The sequence below is a fragment of the Lissotriton helveticus genome, chromosome 9, assembly GCF_964261635.1.
Source record: "Lissotriton helveticus chromosome 9, aLisHel1.1, whole genome shotgun sequence".
In the NCBI taxonomy this organism is placed as follows: Eukaryota; Metazoa; Chordata; class Amphibia; order Caudata; family Salamandridae; genus Lissotriton; species Lissotriton helveticus.
In genome coordinates this window covers 110,249,502-110,271,661 of record NC_136070.1, presented here as the reverse complement: position 1 = coordinate 110,271,661, position 22,160 = coordinate 110,249,502, and the positions used below count along the sequence as shown (strand labels likewise).

General features: G+C 44.3%; 1 protein-coding gene across 8 annotated transcripts in view; it reads left to right on the top strand.

The window, feature by feature from the left end:
• Window positions 1-22,160, top strand: part of LOC144780983 (uncharacterized) — a 1,867,627-nt gene that overhangs the window by 1,409,659 nt on the left and 435,808 nt on the right. For all 8 annotated transcript variants that reach the window (XM_078659579.1, XM_078659581.1, XM_078659578.1 and 5 more), the window contains 3 exons: window positions 19,116-19,280; window positions 19,581-19,775; window positions 21,631-21,774. In XM_078659579.1, coding sequence (XP_078515705.1) covers window positions 19,116-19,280; window positions 19,581-19,775; window positions 21,631-21,774 — 504 coding nt within the window. The remainder of the gene's footprint in view (window positions 1-19,115; window positions 19,281-19,580; window positions 19,776-21,630; window positions 21,775-22,160) is intronic.

Genomic DNA, 22,160 nt, shown 5'->3' with positions numbered 1-22,160 from the left:
GGTGTTCTAACAAGAGAGTTCAAGTCCTCAGTCACCAAACCACTGGCCCCAGTACTTAAAATCTACGATACAAAAGTTAGATCATCCATGCTATATGGAGCAGAACTCTGGGGGGTTTCTGATATTACGGACTTGCAAATGGCACACAACAAATTTCTTCGCTGTATAACAGGGCTCCCACATTCTACACCTCTTGTACCATTACGCTTGGATTTGGGGAGTAATAGCATACAGGACATTTGCAGGTTCAGACCAATTGCATATTGGAGGAGATTGTGGGTGACGCCTGAACTTTCTCACTATGCGTCAGCTTTGCTGGAAACGCGAAACATGGACACAGGGGGTAAACTCTTATGGTTTAGGAAGGTCAAATCTCTATTCAAGGCCATAGGTATGAGGGAGCTATGGGATAATCCCCAGGAGAGTATATTCCCCTCTAAAACTAAGCTAAGAGAAGCGTATTGGGCGATGGTATCACAAGAGGTGTTTCAGTCACATACTGATCCTACGCTCACCAGGGCATTTTTGGAGCTGAAACATTTTCCTTCGTACGAGAGATATTGGGATCTAATTACATCGCCATTTGACAGGAAACTGTTTCATCAGTTCAGGGTTGGGACTCTCCCTCTCAACCCAGTTACCTGCAAATGGTCAACAAGCACAAATGATCACTCGTGCCCTTTCTGTATATCACATACGGAAAGCATAGCTCATGTCCTGTTTGAATGCCCAGAGTACAAAGCTCCTCGTCATAAATGGATTAGGTCGATCTGTATCCAAAAGGGGATTCAGACTGGGACAGCAGCACTGAGGATATTTCAGACAGATTGTTCTGACGCTTTTGTGATCGCGATAGCAAAATTTCTAAAGTGGATGTGGTCAATCCGTAATAGTAAATTGAAAGCATTGTAGCTCTTATAAATCTATCATGGTATAAATGTGGAATAGTTTTTTAACTAATTTTTAATGTTTTTATCTAAACACATTATTTATGTTTTTACTGGTCGAGATGAAATACCCTGTTTGTGGAAATTATAATCTGTAGATCCTATAGATGTACTTCCATGTAAATATTAATGTAATGAAATGTATTTTTTAAATTTTGTGTCTTTTGTGACTTAAAAGTCAAAATAAAGACTAATTTGAATTGAATTGAATTGAATTGATAATATCATGTAGTTCCAGCTTAGGGGTCTGCTGCCCTGCTTTCCATTGATCTGGTTGTAAGGTAAGTTTAACACATAGCTTATCTAAATTATGTCTAACTTGGGATGCCCAGTTAAGTTCACTTTCCTCTATTTCCTTTTTACAAAGATTTGATATTTTGGTGGGCCCTTCTCTATTCAATCTCTGCCAGAAATTCAATGATACTTCCATTCCCCAAAAGTTCCAGGCTGCGAGATGACATTCCATTCTAACAGCCTGTATCATGGTTGACGGAGGAAGAGGAAGGAGCTGTTTCATGCATTTCCCCTCCTCCAAATTCCAATCCAATTTGCCACCTTAGGATAGAACCTCTACACTATATTGGAATTGTGGGCAAACCATTGCATTAACAGCTGATCAAATTTGCCGCAGGGAGGGGTCACCATACTTCTGCTTGTTTAATGACTGGATGTAGTCCCTCCAATTTAACTTGCTATCGAACAACATATCCAAATATTTATATTTGTGCCCTTCTTCGACTTTAACCTCACCCAGCTTCCAGTAAAATGAGCTCTTTCTTTTACCGAGCACCATTATTTTAGTTTTTTCTAAATTGACCGTGAGTTTTTTTTTTAAACAATAATCGCTAAAAATGTCCCGTTTTTTTGCAAACCCAGCTCTCTCATGTCTGTTATCACCAGATTATCAGCATATAGCAGACACTATGTATGGATCACCCCCATTTTAGGGCCTAATCCTCCAGCATTACTCAGTATTTTTGGTAAGTCAGAAAGGGACAAAGAAAATAACAGAGGAGCCAAAGCGCAGCCCTGACGCAATCCTTTCTTTATCTGAATTTTTTTAGCTAAAGTTCCAAAGGTATCCAAGATTACTCTGGCCCAGTTCAGAGAATGCATTTCCTGAATAAATGAAAGTACTGTCATGTTGATTGCGAGCTTTGCCAGCATAATCCACAGTAGATTACGGTCTACTGAGTCGAACGTGGCTCGGAAATCAACAAAACAGCAGAACAGATATCCTCGCACTTCCATTGCCTTTTTTTGCCATTGTCCATAAACTAAGGCAATGGTCTATAGTTGAGTGGCCATCTTTGAACCCGTCTTGCTCTATTGGTATCAGATTGTGCGGTTCCACCCAGGTTTTCAATACGCCTAACAATATCTTAGAGAATACTTTCTCCCCTACATCCAGCAGGCTTATAAGGCAATAGTTCAGGGGCAATGTGGCGTCCTCCTTTTTATATATTGGTCTTACAATGGCCCCCTTCCAACTTTCTGAGAAAATCCCAGAGGTTAAAATATTTTGGAAGGTCACATTTAGAAAGCTTGCCCACCAGTCAGTATTATTTTTTAATATAATTGCTGGTAGGTAATCAGGCCGTACGGCTTTAGTTAGGTTTAAAGATCGGATGGTTTCTTTTATATTTTGAAAAGAGAAGTACAGCAATAATTGCTCTACCTCCTTGGACATTATTACCTGGGTCTTCTTCATCCTTTTCCCATTTTATAAGTTACTCAGGTAATTAACCCAATCGTCTTCTCCCACTAAGCACTGCATTTCCCCTTGTACATTTCCCTCTTTTATCAATCTCCAAAATATTCTTTTATTATTTGTGTTTATCACTTCTAACATTGTTTGCACATTTTTGGACATATATTCTATTTTCCTTTCTCTCAGCTTATTTTTATACCCAAGTTTTGCTGCTCGAAGGCTCTCCATTGTAACCTTATCCTGTCTTTTTCTTAACTATCTTTCCCATTTTTGTACCATCAACTTTAAAATCCTACACTCATCATTAATCCAACCATTAGTTCTCTCTTTCTTCTTGGGACCGGGCCTTGATTTTACCTGTATCCTTAAACAGTTTACCACCTGCTCAATAACCTGGTTGTACCATGTTAGTATTTCATCTCTTTGCTCCAAATTACCAATAGATGTATAGTCAATTATCCTGTTATTGACCATTTGTAGACTGTCCTCTGTTATACGGGTGGTTATAAGTCTGGGGTGCTCTATCTTTCTCTTTACGACTCCTGTTCTATATTAATTAATATTTGTAGGGGCCAGTGGTCACAGCCTTCACTCTGCAATACCTCAAATCCTTCTACTTGCTTAAAGTACCAAGCATTTATAAAAGCATAATCAATTGGGAAATTCTGATTCCCTATTCGAAAGGTCTTTCTTGCCGGGCGGTTGGTGTTAGACCTTCTATTGGCACATAATAACCCTATAGAACCGAGGAACTTTGCTAGATATTTGTCTTGTGCAGAACTACCTACTCCAGCGAAATTTGCTGGGGGTACCTGTGCCAAAGTTAGTAGATCTTTAAACAATTTATCGCTAAGGAAAGGGTCCAATATATGATTGGAATCTCCTAGGATCATTATCACTTGTGATGCATTTGTTCTACAGATGCCCTGCAGACCTTCCTCCAGCAATCTAGTTGCTCTTCATAGTCTGTTACAGCATCAGGCCGAATATATATATATAGATCACTATTGTGTCTCTACGATGTCATGTGCCACTATAGAGCTCTACATAGGTAAAGGCTAGCAACCACCTACATTTCACTTTTAGGTTGGTTGCTTTTTTGGCTCTTTTTGATGATACCAACGTATTAATTCCCCCTGACGGTCGCCCTGGATTTAATCTTACTGCCACTTTACTAAGCCTAAAAAACCCATCTATTGGTTCGGGTAACCTCGCACAACCACAACTCCTGAAAACACAACATTTCCTAACTACCCAGCATTTCTCTAAGGGTGTCTTGGGATAGCTGTCTCTTGTATCCCCCTATATTCCACAACAATATCCGTAGGCTGTGCGAGGACCCCGATTCCTAATCCAGCTCACTCAACCCTTCAATCATATTTCATCCCAACTTATTGAGGATTCAAATAGTGGTTCAAACTGATTGCTCAACACTGAGCACTTTACAACATTTGCTATAGTTACTTGTATTCCTCCTTGATTTTTATCAGTACAGATTCTTCTATGCTGGGTGCCTGGTAAATCATACTGTATTTGCTCTGGGCATAGTCCTGCATGGTAGGTGAGGGTTCCGGAGTTCCCTGGGTTATTCCCTCCCATATCTCATTTGCTATCGTGCACGAGTCGTATCCCCTCCTTTCCCATTTCTCCTTCTGCCCTTACCACCATCTGCTTTACAAATTCGGAATAGAAGAGGACCTTTGCTACCTCATTTCCTTCCAAATTGGTTACAAAACCTATTTGCCGTATATCATCTGAAGTAACCTCACCCAAAGTTGGACATTTAACCAGTATTTGTAGTAGGTTTAAGCGATTTAGCGGTTTTACTCTCTTTTTCCTCTTACGCCCTAACCTCCGCCCCTGTGGTTCAATAAAAACCCATAGCCCAGCTCTGATATTATATTTCCTATTACACCTCTCGCCTGAAGGTACTATTTCCGACTTTAGGCAGACTTTTTCTCCCTGGTTGCTCTAAAGGGGGCTTTCCCCTTATAATCATGCCGTACAGTCCACCACCCGCCCGCTACCTACGCTTTTCTTTATCCTCTGTACTACAAGTCTTTGGGATTGACTACTTCTACTCAAGGTGTCCATCCTCTCCTGGGTCTTTTGTATTTAAGTTCTCTCTTAGTCCTTTTTTACTTCTGGTTCCATCTAACGATCGCCTCTCTTGGTCTAGTATCATCCCTCCCTGCCCATTTCTCCAATTTGGATGTAAGCCCCTTATCTTTCTCAATATTTTCTGTGGGTTCCTTCTAATCTTTTACTCGGATCTACACCTCTTCAATCTCCAGTTGGGCTTCCTCTTTATTACCAACATGGGGCACTTTGAGATGTATACCATCGGAGGGTTTTCGGTCTGTATAGATTCGCCCTCAATGGTACATGATGAAACATATGCCTCCTGGTCTCTCTTCTCTATTACTGGATGTACAATAGTAGGCATACAGTTATTAATTTGTTTTAACTCCTCTGCAATCTGCTGTAGTTGAGTTTTATGGTTTTCTCTTGCCCATTATTCTCAACTAGAGCTTCAAGTATTGCCTGTAGGGTCTTTACCAGGAAAAATATCACCTCTAGGAATGACGAAGCTGTGGTATCTGTCATATTAAGAGTCAGGGATGACTGTGAGGTATCGTGGGAAATAGGGCCTTGCTAGGGCATATCGGATTCCTCCCTACCCTGCCTAATAGCTGCTTATTGCAACATTAACTTATCTACCTTGGGGCTATCGAATCCACTATGGGAAAGGCGGGGCGATGACGATAACTTGGGTTCCGGTAATGACAACCCCATTTCAACGACCTCCCCGTTCTCCCAGCGCATGGTCCGAATCTGGTAGAAGGAAGTCATTTGTTACACTCGTTGTGTTCCTTAGGCTCTCTTTACGGTCTTTTTCTTGGATTTCTTGCGACGTAGAGGAATGATCACAAACATCAAGTTTCTTTTAAAAAAATATTTTCCCACAAATATTTGTAGAGATTGCCCAAAGAAGTCTCACTTACTTCTTTTGTGGGGAGTAACAATAAACCTTGCCTGCTTGATATCGACCTTTGGTTTGGGGTATTCGATGATAGTATTCTCTATGGACATTTGCTGCTGGATCTTTGTGCACTTTTGTAGTGCGACAACTTTTGGACCCTTTTTAACCCCGTAATTTCCCTTTTAGTGGCATTTCCCTTGTACCCTGTGGATCAATGTAACACGTGACACACCCGGGTCCTTTTGTCTTTTGGCCCAGATGCGGTCAACAGCCGATGTCTTTCTATCCTTCTCGGCAGTTTCGCCCTTTGCCGCTCTTCCTCCTTTATGCCGTGCTGGTATCTCCGAGGGCCTAGATGTTTGATGGTCCACGAATCTAATGTTTGATGGTCTGGGAATTTATGTACTGTCTTTAGCCCCCCCCCCCCCAGCACGTGCAAGGTACCCTTTCTTTGCGTGCCTTTTTCTTCCTATTCTCCTTAGGAAGACTAATCAAGTATGGAAATATGCTTACCGAGTCTGGGCTAGGCACCCCAGGTCACCCCACAAACGGCACCCAGACCTAGCTGGGCCGTCTCCGTGGGGGACCTAGGTAACGCAGCGGAGCACTATGCCCACCTTACTCAGGCTCTCGCCTCCCTGACAGGCCGGACCGAAAGTCCAAGAGCAAGCACCTACAGTGGTGGCCCAGGTAGAGCGATACTTCGGAACCAGTTGGGCAGTTGAGCCCCCATGCTCAGACAAATGGGCTCCTCATTCTTTGCCTGTATGGGTAGAGTCAAGCAAAGGCCAAATACAAATGGAGTCCCCCTCCTCCCCTCCACACTCCATACACAAGCGAGTCTCCTCTCCTCATTGTGCAGGTGCAAATACGTGCACCAAAACCCACGATAAAGTTCAACAAAGATGCAAGAGGGGACAAGTGCTAGGTCTATGGGCTGAAGCAAGGACAAAGTGTGTGAGCAAAGATGTTTTCTGATAGAGCACACAGTCTGATAGCCTGCCCTTTGCTCCCCACCTCTGTGTGTTGAGAAAAAAGGAAGTCTCCTCCTGTGTCCTCCTCTGTTGCCCACTCTTAAAGCCTCACCTGCAGCAGCCTGATGCAGTGCGGCGAGGAATGGTGGGCGTAGTATGTGGCTGACCAGGGCTCTACTCGATGCCGGCCGTGCTGCACTCCTTTGATCCTCACCTGGCTGTATTTTCTGCCCAGATTACGGCTCTGCTCACCGAACACCACTCGCGGCGTACAGCTCGCGGCTCCCGCTGTCGATATCCTGACTCCGCCTACTTCCGGTCCGCGTTCAGTGTTCTCCCATTCCTCAGCTTTGGCTCCTGCTGTGTTTAATTGCATTATCAGAGTGTGAGGAAGTCATTCGTTTTGCCCTGTTCACCCCCATTTTGTGACTGATACTGGTGGTAACTGATTCTTATTGTGCCCTGGGCTCTGCTAACTAGGCCCAAGGACAGTGCTCTGATAAAAAAGGTATATGGTAATTATGTATAATTGTAAGTCCCTAGTATATAATAAAGCAAGGGTGATTCAAACTACCCATAAGTCTCTAGTTTATAATAGGCCCAGTAGATTTCCTCCACTGGAGCGTGCCCTACTGTGTTGCCTGATGTAATTTTTAAAGGCAGCCCTGCTTTGCAGACTGTCTTTAAACATGAATTACATGCAAATTTGACATTGGTAATATACCTTATTTTTATACATTGGTCAGCCCTAAGGTCCCCACAGGTGCCCCACGAGAGATGCCATATAACAAAAAGAAGGACATTATAAAAGATGTTGTATATGCCCTGGTGAGGAAAAAACTGCGCTAGTTCCACCCCCCCCATTGCGGATTATTAGCGCCATAGGCTACATTAGAACAATTTATAGAACATAAATAATGATAGGAAGGGGCAAAAAATGTCATTCAATGACGTGACAGCTGGGCATTGATAAATGATAAACTTTACACTGTTTAATTTATCACTAGTACAGAAAGGAAGTTATAGCACTTTCTTTTCTGTGAGCGAAAAAATCCGGCCTTCAAGCAGGCTTTCCTGATTGGTCAGGCTGCTTTGATGAGGTGATAAGTGGCCTGCATAGAAAAGAGGTTATCTAATGAGGTCAGGTCGGGTAAATGAAACTAGGCTTCAAAGAGAGCTGAACAGTAAGGAATGCCAGCCAGGCCTACCACCTCTTCCTGTAACCCAAGCCAGAAGGCAGGTCCGAGAATGGAATTTGCAGGCAGTGGAAGGGGAGTGTTAATGGAAATGATCTACACTAGTAGGTTGGTTTAGCCAGCTCTTACTCCAAAGAATAGAAAATCCCATCTTGAATTTTAAAGTGCAGTGCTTTGGAGGACAATAATATGCTACACTTTGGTCAGTCTCAATATTTGACTTTGTCCCAGTCAAGCAGATGTCCCAAGTTGGCGCTATATGTTTTTAAGCACTATAAAAGAATTAATATCAATCTGTATATCTCCGGCTTGCTATGTTGGATTTTTGTCGCTTTTGTGTCATTTTAAAGATACAAATATTTCCTATTTTTATAAGCTGGTGTGGGATTTCCAGTGTTGTATCTTACTTATTTAATGCATTGGTGTTTTTAAATGCTTTACATATCTGTCTCACAGCCAGTTACCAAGGGTTGAGTCAGGGGCTAATGTATTGAGACCTTGTATGGACCTTATTTTTTTTTTTTTAAATCTTTTTATTGACAGGGTAATCGAAAACAATCATGACAGGTTTAGCATGTTTGTAAGTTTCGCTTTGTTTATGTTCATATAATCGTCATTTCCTTCAGAATGTAACCATTTTCATTTTATAAAGTCCAAGAACATTCCCAATGCAACACCCCCCTCCCTTGCCCTCCCTCCTTTGGCACGTACACAATTCACATTCTAAGCACTCATGGTTCTTAGCCCCTTCTATAGACGCACATTTCTCGTTGTGGGCCCGCTGCAACCTTGCATGGACTTTACATAATTCTTTCCGTATATTGTATTTGTCCCGTGCACCCAGAGGTATTCATAATGCTCGCATCTTGGTTGGACCCAGCCAAGGAAAGGGCACATTATTCCATGTGAGTATCATCACTCCTATTATCCTATATCTACAGAATGGTCAGACTCTACGTCCTCACCTGCTTCAAATGACCCCAATAACATGTTCCAATCCAGTGATATGGGGGTTTTTCTGAGCCCCCCACGTTCTTCACGCTGTAATGCCGTACTCTCAGCCTTCCCCCAGCGTACCACCTCCGCCCTCCATGTCTCAGGATCTGGTTGCCTAGGCGATTTCCACTTCATGGTTATGGTGCGTTTTGCGAGAATCAGGGCTAGATCAGTGAAACGTGTGCCTACGCTCTTCTTTCGTTCTACAGGGCCTAACCCCAATATGGTATATTCCAGTGTGGTGTATGGTTTAGCGGGGACCAGTCTGGCCAGGTCATCTTGTAGGGACCGATTCACAGAACTAACTTAAGACAAAATCCTAAACTTACTACTTTTGGTATTCACAGAAGTTAGGATTTTGTCTTAAGTTTGTCTTAAGACAAACTTAAGACAGACTTAAGTCAGACTTAAGACAAAATCCTAACTTAAGCCTGTCTTAAGTCTGTCTTAAGACAAACTTAAGACAAAATCCTAACTTCGGTGAATATGAAAAGTAGTAAGTTTAGGATTTTGTCTTAAGTTAGTTCTGTGAATCGGACCGGTACTGTTGTCCAGAAGTACCCCAGTTTTGGGCATGTCCAAACCATATGTACTAGTCGTGCGTCCTCCGCGCCGCACCGTGGACATGCATCAGTCGTGTTGGGGAACATTGTGTGTATGCGGTGGGGTGTCAGGTATGCCCTATGTAGAATCATGGGCTGTATGAATTTGAATTTCGGGGTTCTCGACACCTTCTTAGGGTATTTAAGAATTCAATCCCACTCCTTGTCCCTGACTGGTCTCCCTATATCATGTTCCCATTTGTCTCGTAAAGGTTGCAATGAGATAGCCCTGCCCTCTCTTATACCGTGTGTTATCCATCTAGTCAGGTGGCTTCCTGATCCCATCAGGTACTGCATTGTGAGCAGTGGGTTCGTGGGTGGCTCTGCCCCGTCCGGTGCCCATACCTGTGTCACATAGCGCCTCACCCCAGCGTGCAGTAGGAATAATCCTCCCGACGTGCGGTGAGCATTCCGGAAGTCCTCGAATGCCATAATCCTGCCATCTGCAAATAGGTCCCCAATCTGCATTATTCCCGCATTGTGCCACTCCGTAAGCAGTGGATTTGATAGTGTTCTCAATCCTACTGGGAGTCCTAGTAGCGGTATCGTGGGGACATAGGAGGACGTGTTGGACATATATCTCACCCCCCTCCTCCAGTAATCAATCGCTAGTCGAAGCAGGGGGGGCGTCGATCTCGGGACTTCTGCTTTTGGCAACAGCAGGGTGAGGACACTTCCCCTGTTCCACTCCGTCTCCGACATGCCAATTTCGTGCAAGTTGCGCCTCGCCAGCCAATAAGCCAACCATTGCAGTTGGCAGGCAAAGTTATATGCCTGGAGATCCGGAACTCCCATGCCACCTGCCTCCGTGGGGAGCTGCAGTTTAGCTAAGCTAATACGTCGCCTCCCTGACCTCCAAACCAGCTCTGTCAATAGTGTAGTGGCAAGCTTGTGAAGTAGTATAAGAGGCGGGGCAGAACCACCATCTTAAAAACGGTCACCCTGCCCGCCACTGAAAGTGGCAGTGTAGTTCAACCTTGTATGGACCTTATATTGCGTGGATGGCGATATTACTAGTGGTAGGTGTATACTTACCTCACCAATAACCCATCCATGAACAGAGCTAAAAACCTTTGGCCAGGCAAAATTTACACACATTGGCAGTATTTTTTTGCCATGGTCATTGGTGAATATAAAGCAATATGAAGCAAAACATGGTCTTAATAATATGTTATCTATATTACCAAATGGAATTATGGATATAATAATATACTGCGGGTTGTTGCATTATAATGATGTAACCCCAATTCAAAGACAGAACATTGTAAGAATTATGTAATCTTTTATAAATGTATCACTTTGCTTGATCATCTGTTTTGGAATTACATGCATCAAATACAGACCCCAGAAAGCAGCAGAGAAGTTGTAGACAAAGTTTAGAAAGGGAAACAAGGAAAGTAGGAGGAAGACTCAAAAATAGTTCTGGGGGTTTATGATGCCAAGTGCAGAATATGGCACAAGTGGTGGCAGGAGTATTAGAATCAATGTCTGAAAACATAACACATATTTGAAAATGACTTTACACGCTACTGCCAAACAAGGATGGATACTGCAATATAGCTGACACTACAAATTATATATTTGATAGAGACTTCTAGTCGCAAAATCCTTACCTTTTAAAATTGCACAGGCATCAGACTGGATCTGAAAATGTTTGCGCAGTCCCTCTGCATATTGGGAGGTGGCGTCGCTCAGCTCTTTGTGGCATTGTTAACATCGTCCGCACCGGAAATAACATGCGTGGTACCTTTTGAGGTTCCACCCCAGTGCACAGACCTCAGTTACTTTGTTCCGTGCCATCAGCATGGTTCCAGACGAGCTTCCTTCAGTCATTTTTTGATTGGATTTTTTAGATTTTTTGTCAATGACAAGAGTTCTTATTTTTCAGTATGTAATTCAAGAAACCTACTGGGTTCAAGCCTTGTGGAGCCCTTCATTGGCAGATGTCAAAGACGAACCACCACTTAGTGTGTTTGTGGTGCCGGATAGTGACCAGAACCACATGGCCTGATTCAGAGATGGAGTCCTATTTTCTAAAACGGCTCACTGAGGAACACGAATGGAGGGAATCAGAGGATCCCTATGGATATTTATACCTCCTAGGCTAACACTAGTGGTGTGGACACATCACCAGGCACTGGCTCCATCGCTCATTCAAAAGTGGCTTAAGAGGAAAGGACTTCTTTCACAGTGGTTATCCAGAGGGAGGCTGAGGTCCTGGATCTGACACTGCCCATGGTTGGGATCAAGACTAATGTCTTGATAGAGGTGCGTCGGCCAGGTTATACTCCTCAGAACCCTTCCTACACTTTAATGAAGACCGCATAGGGGTGCCTGTGCCAACCCCTGCACAGGCACCCCTATGTACAGGACCATTGCTCACTGCCATTGCTCGCTCCCTTACATCCAGCCTTCCTCTTCCACCACTCCACCCCAAGGAGCCTGGTGGTGGTGGTCCAAGCCTCAACCTACAGGATAAATCCCAGCACGTTCCCTATCAATTCACCAGATCGGGAATCCAAGAGGCTGGATATGTTTATTCGATACAAGTATTTTCTATTTCCAGTATGGCACTGCAGCCCTTGAACACCTCATGCTTATTGGCCCATTATTTCAACACAGTGTTTGATTTGGTTACGGAAGAGCTGTCCATGACCATACTCTCCCAAACTATTGCTGATGGGAGAGATGCAGCAAAGTTCATGATCAGATGCAGATTGGATACACCTGACTCGCTGTGCAGAGCCATTGCTTCATTGGTGACGCTTTAATGTCAGTCCTGGATGTGGACTATCGGCTTTTCGAGGGATCCAGGTATCCATTGTGGACATGCACTTTAAATGGGACTTGCCTTTTTGACAACAAGGCATAGTTGGCTCTAGAACAATTTAAAGACAGTATGGCAACTGCCGGGTAGTTGGGGCTCACCATTGCCCTGCAACAGCCACAATCCACCTAACATCCATTCCATGGCTACAGCTGGGGCTATCAGCCACATCCACCCCGCCCACAGGCATGGCTGTGGAAGTAGCCCCCTCAAACCCGATGCCAACCAGAGGCATAGGTTGACCCATTCCACCCACCCCCGGCCGGCAACTGTAAGTTAAATGCCTCTTTAGTTTGCCCTCTTCCAACTGATCACTGACATAATATCGATGTATACAATATCGGAACACCAAAATATTGCCTTCTTGTACTTAACTAATAAAACCACAAATATCGCGAACACTAATATTATTGTAAAAAATGTTGATTTTTACCGTTTATCGAAACACAGACATTGTAATAAAAAATATTGTCACCTTTAAATAAACATATATGTCAAAAATATTGATTCACACAATAACAACTACAATAATATTGCAAAAATAATTACATTATCATGAACATATATATATATATATATATATACATATATATATATATATATATATATATATATATATGTATATATATATATATATAAACATTTTTCATAAACAAATATTTAAAATAAACATAAAACATTGCATACCCGTATTTGAATTAAAAATAAATATATTACATCACCAACATATTTATAATTCATCCCAATAAAATATATAACTAAATACATACATATATATATATATATATATATATATATATATATATATACCAAAACTCAGTATAAACAAAGAAAATGTTTATTAACTATAAATATGTATACAACAATCTAAATATGATTACATATATATAAAATTATATTCAAAACTTTCAAACTATACATCAAACATTATAAATAAAACCTATATTAGCGTTTACCATAGAAGGACATCATTGACAAATAAAATCAAACAAACTAATTAAATCAAATAAATAACTCAAAATGGGGCATGGGGAACAAACTCTTCAGATGGATACATCTGCCTGTGGATTCCTCACCTTTTGAATTGCCCCTGCGCCAGCATTCCACAGAAACTTTTTTCGAGCTCTCCCTCGTCGACGAGGAAGTCATAATGGCATGGCTCCACTTGCGACTCCATATGATATCACCAGAGCCACAAGAGGACCTCGTCGGCGTGCTGACGTCAGTTCCCTTTTTTCCGCGCTGTCAACGAATAACAGTTTTCTGGGACTCTCCATTTTCTTCACAGTTACTTGTTATCTGCTATTTCCCTTGGTGTAGCAGTGCTACGGCAACATCAAAGAAGTCGGGTTTCAAGCTCTGCAGAGAGTTTGGGGGTCATATATCTATCAGTGACCCCCATGAAGACTGTTTGTGGTGTCTCTCTTCCGACCACGACGTCGGAGGATGTTCCATTTGTCGTAAGATGAATCCAAAGGCTTTGAAGGAGTGTGAGGTTAAGCTTTTTATGGCAAAGGCAGAAAGGAGAAAAGAGGTCAAAGTTAAAATCAAAATCGTCAACTTCACATAGTTCGAAGTCGAGGAAACATAAGAAGAAGAGAAGGCACGGTTCTAGATGTTGTTCATTCAATCAATCAATCAATAATTTGTAAAGCGTACTACATACCCGCGAGGTGGGGGGAGCGCTACTGATCGAACAGACAGGTCTTGAGTATTCTCCTGAAGGTCAGCAGGTCTTGGGTCTGTCGTTGGCTCAGTGGGAGGGTGTTCCATGTCTTGTCGGCGAGGTGGGAGAAGGATCTCCCACCGGTGGTTGTTCTTTGGATGCGCGGGATGGTGGCGAGTGAGAGGTCGGCAGAGCGTAGCTGGCGGTTGGGGATGAAGAAGGAGAGCCGTCTGTTGAGGTAGTCTGGGCCGGTCTTGTGGAGTGCCTTGTGTGCGTGGGTGAGGAGCTTGAAGGATATGCTCTTGTTGACGGGGAGCCAGTGCAGGTTTCTCAGGTGGGAGGTGATGTGGCCGTGGCGTGGTACAACTAGGATCAGTCATGCCGAGGAGTTTTGGATACGTTGTAGTCGTTTGATGAGCTTGGTCAGGGCTCCCACGTAAAGGGTGTTTCCGTAGTCAAGTCTGCTGCTGACGAGGGCCTGGGTGACTGTCTTTCTTGTATCTGTCGGGATCCATCTGTAGATCTTGCGGATCATGCGGAGGGTGTTGAAGCAGGAGGAGGAGACGGCGTTGACTTGCTTGGTCTTTGAGAGCAATGAGTCAAGGATGATTTCCAGGTTGAGTGCGTGGTCGGTGGGCGTCGGGGGTGCCCCCAGTGCCGCCGGCCACCAGGAGTCATTCCAGGCTAAAGGGTTGGAGCCGAGGATGAGGAACTCCGTCTTGTCCGAGTTCAGCTTCAGACAGCTGGTCTTCATCCAGTCGGCGATGGCCTTCATTCCTTCGTGGAGGTTGGCTTTGGCGGTGATGGGGTCCTTGGTGAGGGAGAGGATCAGCTGAGTGTCGTCGGCGTAGGAGATTATGTTGAGGTCGTGCTGTCGGGCTACGTGTGCGAGCGGGGCCTTGTAAATGTTGAATAGCGTCGGGCTGAGGGAGGATCCCTGGGGTACGCCTCAGATGATCTCAGAGGCTTTGCAACGGAATGGGGGAGGCGGCCGCTCTGGGTTCTGCAGGAGAGGAAGGAGGTGGTCCAATCCAGAGCCTTGTCTCGGATCCCTGCGGCGTGGAGGCGTGCGCGTAGTGTGCGGTGGCAGACGGTGTCGAAGGCGGCAGAGAGGACTAGGAGGATGAGTGCTGCTGTCTCGCCGTTGTCCAGCAGGGTCTTGATGTCGTCCGTGGCGGCAATGAGGGCAGTCTCGGTGCTGTGGTTGCTGCGGAACCCTGACTGGGAAGGGTCCAGGATTCTGTTTTCTCCGAGGTATCGGGTTAGCTGTCTGTTGACGGTTTTCTCGATGACCTTAGCCGGGAAGGAGAGTAGAGAGATGGGCCGTAAGTTCTTGAGGTCTCTTGGGTCTGCCTTAGATTTTTTGAGTAGGGCGTTGATCTCGTGTTTCCAGATCTCTGGGAAGATTTCAGTCTCGAGGGAGAGATTGATAACGTTGCGCAGGTGGGGTGCGAAGGAGCTGCTTGCTCTGTTGAAGACGTGGTGCGGGAATGGGTCTGACAGAGGGCCGGAGTGGATTTAGCGCATGGTCTTGATGGTGTCATTGAGGCTCACGCTGGCCCAGACTAGCAGGAGGTCGTGGACGATGGTGTACGGAGGGTCTGTTGTGTTTCTGTCTGTTGGGGCTGTCTGGGTGTTTAAGCTGTCGTGGATGTCTGCTATCTTGCGGAGGAAGAAGGTGGCGGGGGAGTCGCACAGGGCTCGCGACGGCGTGATGTCGTTGGTGTTGGAGCTGGGGTTGGAGAGTTCCTTCAAGATGTTGAAGAGCTCCTTGCTATTGTGTGCATTGTTGTCGAGGCGGTATTTGATGGAGGTCCTCTTGGCCACCCTGATGAGGTGGTGGTGGTTGCGGATGTCGCCCTTGTGTGCTGCATGGCTGCCCAGAGTTTGTTCACTGTGCCATTTCCGGCAGGCTTGCTTGGAGGCTAGGAGTTCTGGGGTGAACCAGCTGGCCCTCTTGCTGGTGTCTCTTTGGGGGGAGTTTCTTCAGCGGGGCGAGGGTGTTGGCGCAGTCCTCGATCCAGCGTCCGAAGGATAGAGCTTTGAGGTTGCCATCTCTGACCTTACGACGTCATTCTAAAGACTTCATCTCGCTGTCGCCTTCTCCTTCTCCTCAAGCAACTCCGGCTAACTCTCTGACGCCGAGGGTTTCTCCAGCTCAGTTACCGACGCTAAAGGGTTCTCTTGCGCCAAGGTTATCTCAGGCGCCAAGATATTCTCAGGAGCCTAGGTTGTTTTCTCCTGTGCCTTGGGCCTCACGTGTTTTGAGTCCGCTGGCCCCCACGCCTAATCGGCCTCGAGTGGATTCAGATTTAGCTCCTTATATACCCTTTCCTGGACCTGGGTCGGATGCTGCGCATTTTCTTAATTTAAATGTCCCCTCTGGTGCGCCATTGAGCCCCGTGGGTCCATATGCATTCAATTTGGGCATTCCTCAGCAATATGCCCAGGCACCTTTCATGCCCTCTATGCCAACGGCGCTGTCTTGACAGTTTCCGGCTCTGATATTTTCAATGGCATTTTCTCAGTCTCCTGCGCCATCTGGTGGACCTTCTTCCTCTCGCCTTTGTTCAGCGCTGATGCCTACATCGGAGGCTCTTCCATCAACGCCGGCACCAGAGTCTCCGACACTTCATCAGAGAGGGAGCTTTCATCACCAAAGGCCTCTCCTTCTCATGATATGGCACCTTACCATGCCGTTATTAGGGAGGTTGCTGAAATTATAGATCTTCAGTTGGCCACGGCTGAGTTCCTACGGACATTTTATATTCCCCATCTTTTGTGGTTGAGCCTCTTTTACCTTTTAATGAGGATTTCACTAAGCCAATTATTGAGGTGTGACGGAAGCCCTTTTCTGCACCTGATGTTTGAAGGTCTGTGGCATGGAGGTACAGGCCTGCTTCTGGTGATCCTGCTTTTCTTCTGCTCATCCTTCACCGGAAAGTTTAGTAGTGCAGGCTTCCAGTTTTAAACAGTCGACAGGATCTTTTCCTCAGGCTCCTGCAGACAGACTCTAAAAAATTGGAGCAGACTGCCAATAAGGCCAATGCTACATGCTTTTTGGGGTGGTATATTCACGCCCTAATGGATTCGGGCAAGCAGTTGGCTCTCAAGTTACTGGACAGTGATCGTAGCTCCTTTTTAGAAGTACTACTATGCAGGCTGCAGCTCGTCAAGTTATCCATTCTTGGCTGGATACTGTTGATTCGGTAGCCAGGGTGATGGGTTCCTCTATTGCCACCAGGAAGCATGCTTGGCTCAGGTCTTCGCCGGATATGCAGACTACTCTCCTCGACCTACCGTTCGATGGATCCAAGCTTTTTGGAGAAAAGACTGATTCTGCGCTGCAGAAGTTTAAAGACAGTAAAGCCACTGCAAAATCATTGGGTCTTCAATCTCAAATCCGGGGTTTTGTATATAAGAGATACAGTGGTTTTGGTAAGGCAGCTTCCTTTCGTGGTCGACAGCAGCCTCAGCAGCTGCAGAATCCCCTGTAAGATATTACAGAGGAAAGGGTGGAGGTCGTCTGCAAGGTGACAGCTTTTTCTAGTAAAACGATATAATTAGAGCCAGAAATTCGGTAACAGACTATTTAAACATTTACGGACAAGACACAAGAATACTAGACAGTACTGTAAAAATACAGGCAGGTGGGTGGTAACCCTAAAGACTGCTGTCTCATGTAGTCCTCCATTCTATCCTTCACACATTTTCACAATGAGATGCAAAACAGATTTCCACTCATTATTATTAATGAGATAAGATAATTCCTTCTGGCTGAGAATAGTGCCTGTTCTCTGTGAGCTTCTGCTTCATACATAAGGTTAATTATTTCTAAAATGTCTAGCACTTTCAAATAGAAAATCATAGTCCTGCTTAGAAGCTTCGACCAGACTGTAGTTGTCTTACAGTAAGTAGGGCACATAATTCCAAATAAAATCATCCTAACAGAAATGTAATCGACTTAGAGTGATTAACTTTATCTATCTCTGAGTCCTCTGTCACTGCAGAACACAGCCAGGCTTTTTATCAGGACCAATGTGAAGTTGAACAAAACCTACCCTTATGTGCTTCCCCCAACACTTGAAAACTCATGTCATCAAACCATATATGAACCACTACCTCCTGCAGCCCACTTCCCCCACTGCCCAACATGTTCTCACCTTGTCATTAACCCTTTGACCTTTTCTTCATTCCTTTCTCTTGTCTCTCATCTTTACTTCCCACTTCCTTCACCATCTTTCTAATTACTCCTCTGACTTTTGCTCTCTACTAGTCCTCTCCCCACTCTTGACAACTCCTCTCCTTCCCATCTCTTTACTCCGCTCCTCCTGGGGCTGGACAGGCATTTCCTCAGTGGGCTGGAGCCCTGGAGGCTGATTCCGGTTCCACAAGCATGATTGCAGCAGACAAGGGGAGGGGAGAAAGAGAGGGTGGATGGAAAGGGACAGAGTGCTGAAAGACAACAGGAATAGGGCTGGTTTCAGTGTTTTTCCATTGCTACTTCTGCCTCCTCAGACGGGCTCTGACTCCCTTCTTTTGACACTTCTTTATTTCTTCCCTTTTATTGACCTCTATCTTCCTTTGGTTCAGTCCGGCCAGTCTGCAAGGGGCTCATCTTTTTTAGTGCTTATTCCTTCTTCTGAGTGATCCAACTTTCCTCTTTCTTCACTTCCCCATCCTCAATTGTACCCCATCCTCTCTTCTGTCTTCTTAGTCCTTCCCGTCCATTTTCCGTCTCACCCCTCCTGTTTACTCGCTCTTTCCTTCATCCACTCCTCTTTCTTCCTTACCCACTTCTCTCCAACGCTTGAAAATCCACCTGTCTGCTTTTTCTCTTTCTAAACTCTGCTCTCTCATCCTCCACAGTCTCCCTGCTCCTCCTTTAACTGATCTTCCTTCCACTGTTTCCCTTCTCCTACCCCTGCTGCCCTCATCCACCTTCAGCCTCACATGTTTTTTGCTGTTTATAGGTTTTTGTCAGCGCTTTCACACCTCTTGGTGCTTATCGCTTTTTAACACTGTTAAACAAATAAATATTTATATGGGTCTAGATCGCTCTTACAGATATTTCCAATGATTGGTTGGCCCAAATGTTTGTTCAATGAACCTAAATTAGGCTCAGAATATAATTTCACACCGATGATCAGAAATCGTACAAGTTGGGACAGTATGAAGTCTCAACAGACTTTATCCTTGTTTCCCTTCTGCAGTCTTCGCAAGAGATAGAAAAGCATTGCCGTGCTTCAAGTACAAGAGGCAGTCACAATGAAATCAATGGCGAGGAGTTGCCCTGCGGATCGAAAGAGTCACTCATGGGCAACGACTGGAAGGAACCACCTAGGCCTGACTGGGCAGATTATTGGCCAATAAACAAGGTAGGGTCTATCATAAATGAAGTCAGCACATTCTATGTATGAAACCTTGCTTATTTATGTCCACATTATTCCCATGGTCATTTCTAATCAACGTCTGATTAGCTTATAGAGTCTTTAAGCCACAATGCATATGACTGCAAATGTGGGGAAATAAATAATTCCTTTTGTGGGACCTCATATAGACTGTATGTGCAGTAATGAGATAAGAGCACTTGCAACACTTATTCTTATAGTGGGAAGAAGCGATGTTAGATTTCCAATGTGTTGCAAACCAGTCATTGAATTGTTTCCATTTTGCAGTCTTTCCAAGAAAACGAGAAAAGAGACGATGCTTCTCAGAAGAGTGCCAGCCACAGTGGGTTAACAAACGAGGAGCTAGAACCTGGCGAGAGGAGGAGACCCTCTCCCACCGGTGATTGTCAACAGCATGATGACCCCGTAAAGGAAAGAGAATCCCCTCACGCTTCCCAGCCTCGATTTAAGATTCGGATAAGGGTATGGTTCTCTCATTCATATGAGGGTTTGGAGGTTGGCATGGATGCATGTGAGCACCGTGAGGAAGGCTGCTGACAAGTGCCTTCAAGTGGGTCTGGACACAGTTCCCAAACCTGGTGTTGACTTTGTGTGGAGCGGGTGTGTCTGTCCTCTCGGCTGACTTGGTTACTTAGGTGGAACAAGGTCTGTGGTGGTGGACATTGAGAAAGAATACACTATGGAACTACTATGTAATAAGCAATAAAATTCATCCCTCTTTTTTTATGGACTTAAGGAAAGAACGATGAGAGCAGAGAAATATACATAAGCTATACATTTTGACACGGGGGCGTGCTATGGCCAGCACTGCCACGATGGGAACTCCTCTCCCAATCCTGAGTCTATAGGGAGGACTTTCATCAAAAAGATAAAGGATGTAAGGTGAATATTGGTGGTTATGAGGAATATGAGCTGACCTGAAATGGCAGCCAGGCAGTTGCTGGACCACTGACGAAGGACAGGCAGTTTGGAAACCCCAAGCTAGTTCAAAATGAAGCGGCGTAAGAGATTCCTGTAGCAGGCAGGAACTCGACTACAAAGAAATTTTTTCTGAAAATAAGGCATCCACCGAGAGAAACAGTTCATCAGCCTTTAGTTTCTGTTATTCAGTCCCAGAGCAGATGGCCTCTAGTCCCTCCTCTCCCCACCCATGTGGGAAATTTGGATGTATGACATTACAACGCATGCTTTTACCACACATGCTGTTACAACTCAGATTTTACAATGCATACAATTACAACGCATAGCGCTTTGGGGTGCTGGATAGTGAATAATTTAATTTACTATTCCAACTCCAGTCCCCGTGGACACTAGGGAAGGTGTTGGATAGTAAATTAAATCTATTCCCTATCCTAGAGCGCCCCCCAGCGCAATGCGTTGTAATGGTTTTCGTTATAAAACCTGTGCTGTAATAGCACTGCGTGGTAAAAGTTGCGTTGTAAAGGATGTTTCCCGGGAAATTTGCATGTGGTTCATCCATAGAGAGAAGTAAGTCATAAAGCGCTAACAGTCTCAGTGATCTGGACTGGGGGAAAGCTGTTCTTGTGGATCAGCACTAACAGTGGCACATGATTGCTCAGGGAAATCAACAGACCTCAGGCTTCCTGCCTGAAATGGATGCAGTGGCAATATTACCATTAGTGGCACATCACAGTCCCTTGGAGATTCAGTCCTTCCCAGGCAACATTTCAGCTTCTGGATATGCAGCAGGGAGACCAACAATAGACAGCTCAGCAACACATTTACCCATCTTACTCCATGCACATTAACCGAAAGAGCGTCTGGCATCAGAGCATTTTGTACCTTCCTGCAAAAATGCCTTGTTCTGACAAATTGTGGTGTCTAAATTACCACAGGCTCCAAATGGTTGCACTAGTGTTGTCTCTCGGACAATGGATTGGCTCACACTCCCTCCACACCTACTTTCTCTAAAAAATGTAGTTTTAGATTTACATTTACCTTATGTCTGAAGCAATTACCCTATGATCCTTAAATGGCTATGAACTAACCCCTCTATTTCCCCAGAAAAAATAAGCCTCTAATGTATCTAATGTAGATTTCTCTCATCTGTCTGTCTACATCCCCTCACCTTGGTGTAGTTCACATCTATGTTGTCAACCTGGGCTGGGTTAAATCGTTATAGACGTTCTAAATAGACTACGGAATACAATAATGTTGAGAAGTTTCCCAAGAACTATTTGCAAGTAGGAATGTGTCCTACAGGCAGTATTTTGGAGGAAATTTACAGTGCAAAACAACTAGTGCTTTTAAAAATAATGATGTAAAAATCTAGGCTCATTTGTTTTTGTTCTTGCAGTCAAATAGAGTGGGGCATTGGAGTGATGACTGTGATTTGAAGAACATTGAGACCGGTGATCAAGTGTTTTCAGAAGGACTTTACTCCGGTGATAGGAAGAAAGTGTGTGCTACACCCATTGACCTATTTTCTAGAAGCTATAAGGTAAGTTCCCTTAAGCCTATCACAACATTATCAATGGTACTATTTAATTAAAGTTAAATAATATTTTTTATTCGGCATATAGCCATAAAAAGAAAGATATCACACTACAGCATACCGTTAAAATAGGAATTGTACAAACAGTGCTGTCGTAGAAGCCGTATAAAACACAGTAAAATCCTGATAACATATACAAAGGAAACAGTGTCACTCTATAAAACTCTAAATGCCGTATGGCAAAAAGGGTTACCTGTACGTTAAATATACATTCCTACTCACATACGGACTCCCAACGATCAGAAATGTTCCCAGATCATCTGTAAAATTATATTACTACCCCAAGTCTAATTCAGATTACATTACCAATTCATTCAGCGAATCCTGTATTG